At 37.4% G+C, this 13,092-nt stretch overlaps 1 protein-coding gene across 1 annotated transcript in view; it reads right to left on the bottom strand.

The window, feature by feature from the left end:
- Positions 1–7,242: 7,242 nt before the first annotated feature.
- Positions 7,243–13,092, bottom strand: part of CDS1 (CDP-diacylglycerol synthase 1) — an 81,814-nt gene continuing 75,964 nt past the window's right edge. The window contains exons 9-13 of the mRNA XM_063458755.1: positions 12,844–12,912; positions 10,873–11,025; positions 10,181–10,300; positions 9,509–9,612; positions 7,243–9,394 (exon numbers count right to left, since the gene is read on the bottom strand). Of these exons, the coding sequence (XP_063314825.1) occupies positions 9,262–9,394; positions 9,509–9,612; positions 10,181–10,300; positions 10,873–11,025; positions 12,844–12,912 (579 nt within the window). The 3' untranslated portion in view covers positions 7,243–9,261. The remainder of the gene's footprint in view (positions 9,395–9,508; positions 9,613–10,180; positions 10,301–10,872; positions 11,026–12,843; positions 12,913–13,092) is intronic.

The raw sequence follows: 13,092 nt of genomic DNA, 5'->3' as shown, positions 1-13,092 counted from the left end.
TAAAAACACTCAAAACATGTAGATAGAAGTATGGGAAAAAAATACTGACCTTTCAGATTTAGAACACTGTAGCACATAAAAACCACCAGAACTCTACAGCGGTAAAATCCTGTGGTGCCTTGCTAGATATAACCCTGAGAACGTAAAGTCTTGTTAAAAAAAAAAGTGTAAGATACGCACTGAGAACAGACAGAAGCTTAATAGCTCGCCAAATGATAGTTGCTCACCCAGGAGGTCTTAAACTATGTTTTTGCTCTCTTGTGCCATTACAGAGGAAACCTATAACCATTAGCATGTCAGGCTGGACCCAACATCGCTATCTAAAACCAAATTTCCAAATAAAAGCCTTCTTCATTAAAGCTGCAGCAACCCTATACAAAAGACTTACAACTCCGCACAGTGGGGTACGGCTGGTACCACTCTAGTCACATAGAAAAATATTACAACAGAGTCCTCTTCTGGATAAAAATATGCAGTTTATGGAGATACATCTCCATATCAATGTTATCGTTTTCTCCCCAAATTGCTAATAGAGCAAATAAATTGTATATCCAGCTTTCCTGTACAAAATTGTATATGATGCATATGTGATTCTGTCTAAAACAAGAGAACCCTTGACCAGTTTTACTCCCATTCTGATTCTTACGCTTACTCACATTATATATATATATTCTAAACACAACCATGTATTCTATATATTTGTAGGTAGAATCCAAATGTATTGTCATGCTTCAATATAGGAAAAGCTTTGAGCAGAACACTTCGATAAATTATTTTGCACCTTCTCATGTATAATAGCACTAGCAGCCAAATTTTATTTTGTTTATGTATTTCAAGGCTCATATGATTTTAATTTAAAAAAAAAAAAAAAAAAAAAACAATTAAATGAAAAAAAAAAAAAAGAATATTTATGCAGTCGGAAGAAGCAAAAAATTTTTAGGAAGTATTTTTAATTTCAGCAAGTTTCGTTACTTGTTGCATGACTATTAACACAGCTGACTTTTTGTGTCAGTGCAATGTATATTTTCTTTTTGTCCTGTTAACTTGTACGCCCTTATACACAGCCATTTATTTGTACAGCAGCAGAAGTTGTTTGGGAATAATTGGCGTAGCCGGAGCGTGGAATTTTGTACTGTATTGCAGAATCCAGTATCTGTTTTTTTTTGGTGGTTAAATGTACAAGGCCTGAAATAATTACTATTTAGCGTGCAATCTGTAATATCTGAATGTTCATTGTATTTTTGTCTCAAATGCAAAAAGAGTAGAGTAACACAATAAATAACTAAAATGCAATAGATCAGGTACTTAAGTTAATTTTTTTTTCCATTAAAAATAAATACCTGCTATTTACCACCAAACCCACTGTGTTGATGTGTTTATTATGCATTCTCTATAAATACTGCCTTTCACATGTTGGATATTGGCATATTGTGCATTCTGGTTTTACAATATTATGGAGCATGTTTGATGTGGTTAAAAGAATTAAAAGTTCGGCAGGACAATCCCTAAATGAAATTCATTCCACAGAGGGTCCGAGCACACAGACAGTGGCTTCAAGCAATCTTGCTTGATCTTATACCTCATAAGATCATCCCCCATAATGCTCTTACACCCATAATGCTGAAAAAGGATCATGAGAGGTGGAGTCCAAGACATCTGTAGTGCCAAAGGTTGCCTATGCCTGGCCACATGGGTTTTGGGGGGAGGGGGAGAGGGTAATAAAAATAAATAAAGGGGCTTTGTAATGTCCACCCCCACGTTTAGCAGGTGGGGGTTATAGTATACCATACATACTCCACATTGTAGTCTTGCAGTCTGATCAGCCTCTGATTTTGCAGACCAGGAAATATCCCAGTGTGTCCCCGTTTAGACCTAGAGAACAATGTCATAGGGTCACACAGTGCAACAACGTTATTCCTGCAGAACTGTGCAAACAGACATCCTAATTAATGTCTTGCTTTTTTTTAAAGGAGACACTATACTCGCCTAGAGCACTACCGCTAATGTAGTGGCTCTTGGGTAAATAGCCTGTTCCTGCAGGCTCTGCAGAGTAAATGCTGCCTTTTCTGAGAAAAGACAATGTTAACTCTGCTGCATAAGGCCACCTTTAGTGGCTGTCAATTGGACAGCCACCAGAGTGAAGTTAATACTTGTAGCACTGTCGTTCAGCATCGCCACGCTCTGCATGGAGACACTGAAAGCTCCCCATAGAGATGTACTGACTCAATGTAGCTCTATGAGTAGATGTTGATTGGTGCAGTGTGGAACTTTGCAGAGCATGCTCTCGTAGTCCAATAGGAAAGAATTGGATTGGCTTAAATCATAAAGACTGATTATCTCCGCAGCCATGACGAGACCATTGTGGCAAGAAAAGAAAGGTGATTAGATTTCTTTTCCACTGGGAGGAAGGGGGAGGCAATCACTCTCTAACTAAGTAGAAGACTATGGCTTTAGGAACTCTATAGTGTTCCTTTAATTTTCAGAACAATGGTTTGAGGATGAAGCCCAGAACCTTATGCTAGCCCTCTGCTGGCTAAAGGAGTCGAACTTGAAAAATTAACATCAGCTTGTGTTCAGTTTGAAGTCTTTTACCCAAGACTTAACCACAGCCTGGACACTGCCTCCACTCCCTGGCGTGCAATCAAGCATTTCACCCTATTGAAGTGGGGGAACTAAAGTAGAGAGGTGCAGGACAAGCTTACACAAACATTTACACTGACAAACATACTGATGCATACATACACACTGACTAACATACCGACACATACCCTGACAGACATGCTGACACAAACACACCCAGAAACATCCAGTGACCGACACACTGACACACACACACACATACTGACACACATTCACACCTGAACAATTTACACTTTTAAACCTACCTCCCGTTTTCAACCTTGAAGGGTGCCTTCCCTGGTGGGGACCCTAAGTCAAATTCTCTCCCCCCCCCATCCCCATCCATTAGCTTACCTAATTATCTCACAGGCAAAGAGGAGGGGATTGTATGTTTGCAGTGGGAGTGTTTCACTTTGTCAATGTAATGCTATTGGTTGTAACGTTTGTGTCCTGGTGCCCCACAAGGTCCAGGTGGGAGGTCCCCTTGCATGGGGTCTTGCATAAAAGCCAGTGTGGTATAAATAAACCATTACTCCTGTTGTACCCTTCATGAAGTCTAGGCTCATGTTTGGGTAACTATCTACTGGCTGGGGAGAAACTTCTTGGAAGCTGCATTCGTCTGGAACTATTCTGATCTACACCCTAAGGCTCAGCAGTTCGGGAGGAATTGGTGAACAAGGTACCATAACTACCAGCATTCGTAACAGTCCCCTTCTCCCAGGGGACACATACCAAGCCGTGCAGGACACAGTATAGGGTAGGTGCAGACTGGGAGAGGAGCAAGACCCTAACTCCCAACAGCCCCACTCAGCTGAAGCCACCCTCCTGCACTCAAAATGTAGAAAACTGAAAGGTGGCTAAAATGTTCAATTGTATGTATCTTTGTGTCTGTATGTATGTCAGTGCAACTATGTGTGTTTGTATCTGGGTCTGACGACGTCCAGGAAAGGCAGGACAAAATGCATCAGTTACATTTACGGCTACGGATCAAAATCACAAGGACCAAGAAGTGCCTTGCAAAAGCTTTCATCCTTATTATATATGTGTTTGTAGGATTACTCTTTTAATATGCCCACCACTGTTTAAAGTACCGTATTTACTCGAGTATAAGCCGACCCGAATATAAGCCGAGGCCCCTAATTTTACCCCAAAAAACTGGGAAAACTTATTGACTTGAGTATAAGACTAGGGTGGGAAATGCAGCAGCTACTGTTAAATTTCTAAATAAAATTAGATCCTAAAAAAATTATATTAATTGAATATTTATTTACAGTGTGTGTGTATGAATGCAGTGTGTATATATGAGTGGTGTGTGTGTGTTGCAGAGCCTTGGTGGGGGGTGGGCATTTTTATTATAATTTTTTTAATTATTTTTATAATTTTTTTTATTATTATTTTTAAAATATTATTTTATATTTTTTTTCGTCCCCCCTCCCTGCTTGATACATGGCAGGGAGGGGGGCTCTCACTCCCTGGTGGTCCAGTGGCATTGGCATTTCAGTGGAGGGGGGCTGGCAGAGAGCGCTTACCTCTCCTGCAGCTCCTGTCAGCTCCCTTCTCCTCTGCACCGGTCCGTGCAGCTCCCTCTGCCAGCTCACACTGTAAGTCTCGCGACAGACAGAGGTGCTGACCGGACCGGCGCAGAGGAGAAGGGAGCTGACAGGAGCCGCAGGAGAGGTAAGTGCTCTCTGCCAGCCCCCCCCCCCCCTGTCTGTATTATGGCAATATGAATTGCCATAATACAGACATTGACTCAAGTATAAGCAGAGTTGGGGGTTTTCAGCACAAAAAATGTGCTGAATAACTCGACTTATACTCGAGTATATACGGTAAGTAGTTTTTAGTTGTATGTTAATAAAATTTGATGTGATGCTGTGCCATTGGGCGTTCCTGGCTTTGTCTCCCTCCATAGATTATGCTCAAGAAAATTACCTTACCATAATGTGGATATGGAGTTGTGGGATCCATTCAGTTTTAAAATGAGCCATGGTTAATAAGGCTCTGGGAAATGTGAGCGTAACCACAATATAAATGTGTACGGGGCTGCCATAAGAAAGTAGAGGGTCCCTGACAGCTTACGGTCTGAGTCCATCCCTGAATCTTTCTGTGGCTGTCCAATCACAGACTCCCAATGCAGCTCAGTGAGAAATCTTTGCAAGGCAGCTGCTCTGAGTAATTACTGCCTCGTAAGTTTAGCTCTACTGAGCTAACCAAACCAGGAAGTAAATTGATGTTTGCTTGCAAGCCAAGGGGGTGTAACCAGTATGATTTATAAAAGGATCAGTTTCTATTAAAATCTGCACTTTTTGCAAAATCAAAAAAAAAGGGGACATACTCTTCACACAGTAAGCTAAAGCTGTTTAGGGGCCAGGAGTGACCCGTTAAGGCTTTATTGTGCATTCACAAAACAATATACTTGATTAAAAAAAAAAAAAAAAAAACTTAAATAGACCATCTTTTTTTTTTGTAATAAAAATTGTGTGTTTTCATGTTTTTCAGCAGATATTTTTGGTGTTAAGGATCCGGTTCCTAATATTTTATAACTTGTAACACCATTGGCCTATGGAATTGTAACTTTAATTCTTAATACATACAGTCATACTACTTTAGTAGATTCAGTAAGATTTATTTCAATATAAACATCTCAAATAAAAAAAAATAAACATCAAATGTGTTAATCTGATTCAGCGCACTGTGCTAAGTAGCAGCATGGATGGACAAAAACCTGAAATAATTGTTCATTTATGTCTAAATCTATTCTGTCAGATCATTTGGAATTGCTAACATCACGTATAAAAACACACATTGTGTTTTACTGGGGGTTTCTAATCATAGGAAAGAAATATGCAGAAAAAAAAATATCATTTGGCGAGTGACAAACTGCAGGTGAAATCTGTACGAAGCTTTGTTTAAAATTTTTATCATAGTCTTTTAGAGACATATTTGTCAATCAAATTTACTTTAAAACAGAGTATTAAACCTGCTCGGCCTATGTAATATACAGTTTTAGAAACATAGTCTTATAAACAATGCTAGTTACAAAGCAAGAACTCTGTTAAATTTGTTTAATTGCATCAAATAGTTTTGATGGGTTCTTAAGTATTGTAAACAGAATACATAAAGGGAATTTTTTTTCTCCTCCTCATTTGCAATGTTTGCCTTGGCTGTGCCTAGCCTAAACTGGATTATAATATAATTTGCTAAATCTTTGATGATTTTTTTTTTTTTTAAATGTACATCAATTCACAAAAGGCTACCACAACTTCTAGGTGACATTCTGTCCAAATTGTTTAACTTCCAGACAATGGACAGTTCCTAATAAAAAGGATGATCTTGCTTGAGAACATGTAAAACAGGCAGCTCTGTACTCAAACAGGTAAGAGTGCATTCAAAGCAAAATATACAAGAATCAAAAAAAGATTTGATTCATGTCCATGAATGTCATTGTTCTTTAGGGTATTTCTCTCTGAAACACCATATTACTATACGCTTATCTGGCGGTTTTAATGACTCTAGTCTGTCTAACAGTCTTCTAGTTGTATGGATAGAGTCATGTTTAGCTTCTGTCCCAACACAAACACCATAAATGTGCACCGGATGTATACTCAGACTACTGCGATCTGCTTTGCTGAGTGAATCAGCGATGTCAAATAAAAAAGCCAATCTGATTTGCTTCACTGATTCTAGAGGAGAAAAAATGTGTTTGTCGCCGTTCAAGAGAGTATCTAATAGCACTCCAACTGTTTGCTGAACTGCAACATCCATCACTCATCCAACTGTTGGTTAGGCCTTGTCACAAAATCTGTAGAGCTTATTGTTGTTTAGCTGGTACCAAAAAAAAAAAAAAAAATACATACAATTTATAGGTTGTGCTAAGGGGTACAAATAGTTTGAAAGAACAAAAGTACTAAGGGTTTGAAATATATTAGGTCTCTTCCCTTTATACAAACCCTATACAAATTAACTTTGATTATATTAAATACCGAAGCATGCAATTCTACTTATATTAACCAATAGTGTTTCGTTTAGAATGTTTCTAAATTTTTCAATTTAAAGGGTTTTCCAAAGGGTAATACTTATAAAGTGTCATTCTTAGTGCAAAAAAAAAAAAGTGCCAATATTTGTTTTATACTTAAAACGGATCTAATACAACTGTGCTTACGCTCTACAAACATAGTGCCTATCGTATATATATATATATATATATATATATATATATATATATATATATATATATATATATATATATATATATATATATATATTCCCGAAAGAGTGCACTCAAAGGACTTGAATAAATTTTCAAATAAATACTTTAATGAAGTATTAAATTACAAGAAAAATACGGATCGACGTTTCAGTCCCAACGGACTTTTATCAAGACTCAGGTCAGGTCTTGATAAAAGTCCGTTGGGACTGAAACGTCGATCCGTATTTTTCTTGTAATTTAATACTTCATTAAAGTATTTATTTGAAAATTTATTCAAGTCCTTTGAGTGCACTCTTTCGGGAATATATGGAGTGGCTGGAGCTATTGCACCGAGGCATCTAACAAGACCTGTTAAATTGAGTGCGGGGCACTCGGATTTTATATATATATATATATATAATATATATATATATATAATCTGATTCTCTTTTGGCACAATCACATGCACCAGACCCTCTTATGCCTGGCTCTGAGTTTAAAGCACTCGTAATGATAAAGGTTAATACCCCATCCAGCCCCTACACCTTCCCACATATATGCTGCAACAATAAAGCAGAAAAGAGAACAGAGGGGGCTGTTAGTTTTATTTCAAGACAAACAAGATAAAAAGCGCTTACATAAAATGTGTGTGAGCTTACTGTATAGGGAAACTCACAAATCGTGCTTGAAATACAGTAAGCAATGCCATCTTCTACAGTTCAGGTGATCCTGGGAATTCTGATTATGTGGTGGACACATTCACCCACCACCGTTATCGGCTTCAAAGCTTTTCGCCCAATCATGTGGGAATCATCTGACCTGAAGCAGCTCTGGTGCATGTGAGTGTTCCACATAGGGGGATTAATAAGAATTACCTTTTTGTAAACAATATGCACTATATATTTATTTATTTTTCTTTGTAGGAACATTTTAATTAGACCTGTACAAGTCTAGCAATGATTGGCACTTTTTTGCTATTATCGTGACACTTTATAAGTATTATATAAATATCGCACTTTAGATTTTCTTCAATTTCAATGGTTTTCTAAGCGCAACACGGTATTGGTTAATATTGGCATTGTATTAGCTGAAACACTACAGTGCTTTTGATCAGTTTATTGTTTCAAGCACCATGCACTTTTGGTTGGAATAGTTATAAACACACTTCTACTTAACTGGTAGACATTCTGCACTGGCCTTTTAGCACATAGCATGCAGAATCTTCCAAACCTGTAAACCCAGCAGTGCCAGAATCAAAACTTAGGAAAGTTAATACAATTGTTTTAGGTAGGATAGTGGTATAACAGAGAATTCATTACATTGAATAACATACCCTTGTCAGTTATTGTGATCCAGCAGTCGGAACTAAATTTTCATAATTCTTTATGCAAAATAGTGCAAAAGCATGGAGAACGCCTACGTTCGATAAAACCATTCTATAAGTTTACAGCAGGGAACATTTGTAGGTATACCCCTTAACAAGTGTGAAAGCAGATGTACAGTAATTTGGGGAGAGTCAAACGCTAAGCCCTGGAACAGGCTAGGCTAATATAACTACTGCTCAGATTTCTGCTTTTAAAGCAGAATATAAAAAGCAGGCTATATATATATATACACACAGACATGATTTATATTGTGCTCCATTTCCTCTATCATAAATAAAACTATAATTATTTGATGTATGCTATGTACAACAGCTGCCTATCAAGCAAAAAAAATATAAAATAAATTACAGACTGTGCTGTAGATATCCACATTTGCTTACTCTTTACTGCAGGTTATTAATGGAAACGTCCTCCCATTTCTCCCTATATCAGTAATTAACTTTAAAAACCCTACCAATCAAAGTGGTGGGAGTGACTGGTAAACCGTAAACTTTATGCTTTATGAAAATAAGCCTGGTTAATCTGCTTCCTGTCTTAAAGGCATTTCTGAAATTCTTGCTGGAGTTTGTAGGTTATTTTGCATTTTTAAGTATAGGTTTCTGTATATACGGGCTAAAATACACTAATATACGGCACTTATGTCTGTGCTGTCTGTGAAAGGTGATGTAAGCTTTGGCAAAGGTCAATCTGTATTTAAGATTAATCCAAATTGAAACAATGTTCATTCTGGTCACAAAAACCCATGATTGGTCTAATTAAATAGCATAACCTTATTTGTTTTATAGATCTCCATTTCGATGAAGTTCAATTTTTTTTTTTTTAAATAAAGATAAAATAAAATAAAAAGATCAGTAGATTCACTACTTAATTGAGCATTTCCCTTACGTTTCCAAAAATACATGTGTACAGGAAGATACAAAGTCAAGTCTCGTTCCTTCATGTAGTTGATCCTCAATCCATCCTGGAAAAAGTAGATCTATAAATAAAGGATTTAAGCCTTTGGTTTGGGTCCAATTGAATGGCTATTTCTGTTATTTATACAGTCAAGAAATTAAATATGCCATTTAGTTATAGATCAGGAAGTGCTCCTTCAAGAACCCCTTTCTCGACCAAATGGGCCTTCAAGGTCTTATAGATGTTAAGTTGTTGTTCAGGTTGCAGAATGAGTAGCTGCTGAAGGACTTTGCTAGGATTAGGACCCCTGAAGATAAAGCAAGAATACAAGGTGAATTAGAAGTCATATTGATGGTGACATAAAATATATAAGACCTATAGAAAAGCCACACTAAACGAATGCTTTGTGGAATGTTCCTACCTTATGAAGCTTGTGATGTACACATGAACAAAAGTGGCCATTAAATACTGACAATCAAAACGATCCATAATACCTCCATGACCAGGTATGGTGTTGGCAAAGTCCTGCAAAACAGTTAGTGTGTTTAAGCCGGTGTAGATTGATAAACAAAACAATGTGAAAATGGGTTTCCCAACATCAATTATTAAATGGAAAGTAGCCTTTGAGACAATAAATGTTTCAGTAGAAATGTTCCATATACAACACATTGGCTTATCCAGTTTTCATCAGAGAAAATTTTTTTTTATTATAAGGGGACATCAGAAGGGAGTTTGTTCTTGGTAGACAGGTAGTTGGAAGACAAGACTGAGATTTACCATTGCTGTATATGTCAAATCATGTAAATATGACGTTTGAAAACATGTGTAACGGAACATCAGTAGGTACATTACCTTGTTCCTCAATGAGAAGATTATAGTAATTTCAAAAGGAAAAAAAGGACTGTAGGGACATGTATACATACTACATATTTTTGATTTGTGGGTTAAATTGGAAAAAGCTATTTGTAAAGAAAATTTTCAGGCTAGATAACGTTTAACGTGCCTATTAATTACTGTATACTAAATAATTGGTGCAATGTGTCTTGAATAAGGGACCACAACCATGAACAAAAACCAGTGTAAAAATATATACCTTAATTTTAAAGGCTCTCTTGAAACCGCTGGCAAAGAAGCCTCCAAAAGGTCCAATCAGTGATCCGAACGTTGACAGTGCAATACTGTGAATCTGAAATGGGTACATGCTAACAGCTTCCTGAAAAAGTGAAGAACATGTTTATGTTAAATCTGTGAAATAATGCTGGACGTCCTAAAATCCCCCATAGGAAATCATTGATTCAATGCTTTCATATGGACAAGGCATAATGTGTGTGCAAGGCACCCTGCACATGTGCATTAGGTCTCACGTGCACGGACGTCAGAGGATGTGGAGATTGAGCCAGTGTAGAGGGACGTCAGCGCTGGAATCAGATAGTTGCTTAAAGGGTAATTTAACCTTTTGAGTGTCATGTGGTACACTGTAGTGTTAGGAATACAGAGCTGCATTTCTAACACTATAGTTCCTTTAACCCCTTAAGGACACATGACATGTGTGACACGTCATGATTCCATTTTATTCCAGAAGTTTGGTCCTTAAGGGGTTAAAGAGAAAGCATTCACTTTTTCTAAATATATTTCCACCATAATTTAAGAGGTTCAATATTACAAATACTATAACATGTTTTACAAATGAGATGGGGGGGAGGAAACGGTTTCTATTTTTTTTATTTTAATGTCCATACAAAAAATGCATTCACATAAAATACTAAAATATATATATATGCTCACCCATCCTATTAGGACTTGCAGGAAATGTGGGACAGCATATTTTTGGAGCCTGAAAATTTCAGAAGGTTTACACTCTGCAGAGAAGCTGTTTGTTTCATTGTGATACTCCAAAGGACACACAAAATACTGAAACTGGACAAAGATGTAGGAAAACTGCAAAACAATTGAAGAGAACAGTTACGTTTCAGGAGGGGCACTTGTCAGTACCTTTCTCCCCCCCCTCCCCCCCACACACATACACTGCTGCAAGATTGAATGTACAGTAACACTACATTTGAAGGAACAACCTAACATTGGACAGTAATGTCAGGCTATTTACATTTTATTACTTCTGGAGGGTGCCCTTAATCCAGAGATTTACTAAAATGTATTCCCTTGGAGTGCCTGTCTGGCTGACACGACCATTCTCCTCCCCAGGCTGAGATCATCAATAATGCTTCCTCATTGGGAAGGACAGGGGCTAGTACCCAGGCATGGCAGTAACTGCATTGCATCAATCAGCATCTCCTTGGGAAGTGTTTGCTGTCTCCATGCAGAGCGTGGAGATGCTAAATGTAGGCCCTGCAAAGATTGCTGGACCTGAACTAGGAAATCTCTCTAGTGCCTGACTGTAAGCTTGTTTGAGCAGGGCCCTCATCTACCTATTGTTCTTGTGTCACTGAGTAATTGTCTCATTTATGGTAAATCCCCCCCCCCCCCCCCTTCATAATATTGTAAAGCAGTGCAAAATTAGTTGGCACTATATAAATACCAAAAATAATAATAATCTCCATCCAATAGATGGAAAAATAAAAATAATTCTATTCCCAGGTTCAGGTCAACTTCTATGCATGCCACCAACTGTAAAATATTTCTTCATCTTCATTGTGTCAATAAAATTGTGTTTGTCCTTCTACGCTGAGAATTCAGAAACTGGAACTTAGGATAAGGTGTACTGTACAATAGCCAAGACTTTTCATCTCCCAAAATATTCTGCAAAGGGTGAAGAAATATCTGGCGCCAACATGCAAAGTATCATAGATCACCACGATTACCAAGCATGAACGGTTTGCCCTCAATGCCTCTCTATGAGAAACATCTGATTGGAAAACTCATCAGGATTGAGACTTAAAGGGACACGATAGTCACCAAAACCAATTTAGCAGATTTTGTGTATAGATCATTAATCTGAAGTCTCACTGCTCAATTCTTTGCCATTTAGGAATGAAGTCATTATGTTTATTCAGGCCCTAGCCATGCCGCCCGTGGCTGTGACTTATACAGCCTGCATGGAAAAAAAAAAATGGTTTCATTTTCAATCAGACATAGTTTACTGTAAAAGTTTGTCTCTCTTCCTATTAAACTTTAATTAAACTTTAATTACATACAGGATGCCCCTATAGGGCCTAACAAGCTATTAAAAGAGCAGGAGATACGAGATTCTAGATTAAACAGAATTTGCAATAAAGGAAGTGTAAACATTAAAGCATTCTTTACAGGAAGTGTTTAGGAAGGCTGTGTAAGTCCCATGCAAGGAGGTGCGACCTTGCATAAACAAAGTGATTTAACTCCTAAATGGTAGAGAACTGAACAGTGAGACTGCAGAAGCATGATCTAAACATCAAAACTGCTTCATTAACCCCTTCAGGACACAACTTCTGGAATTAAAGCGAATCATGACGGAATATATCCGTCATCTGTCCTTAAGGGGTTAAGCTACAGTTGCTTTGGGGACTATAGTGTCCCTTTAATGAGAGTAAACATATACAACTAGAACTTATTCCCTATAGATTTTTAAAAACCTCACGTACTTTACCAGTGATTTCTTTGCTATTTTATGTATACCTAGTTTTACCTGTGTCCCAATCCCTTCTAGAATGTAAGCTTTGAAAAGCTCTTCTGTATAACACTATATGGTAAACACTTGTTACTATTGTAAGTAAATATAATAAACATTTGGCTTAATGCAGTTATAAAATATCTGATACTTACTGCAAATGCGAATACAACTGTCATTAAGAAACCTCCGATGAATCCTTCCCAGGTCTTTTTTGGAGACAGCTGATTGCAGAAAAAAAAAAAGTTATAAGGAAAATAGAAACATAGAAACATAGAATGTGACGGCAGATAAGAACCATTCGGCCCATCTAGTCTGCCCAATAATAAAATATAAGGAAACACCATCAAGCCGATAATTACATTTACTGCAAAATAAATACTAAAACTACAAAGCACTGTATC

Source organism: Pelobates fuscus, chromosome 6, assembly GCF_036172605.1.
Source record: "Pelobates fuscus isolate aPelFus1 chromosome 6, aPelFus1.pri, whole genome shotgun sequence".
NCBI lineage: Eukaryota > Metazoa > Chordata > Amphibia > Anura > Pelobatidae > Pelobates > Pelobates fuscus.
This window is presented reverse-complemented; position numbering and strand designations above follow the sequence as displayed.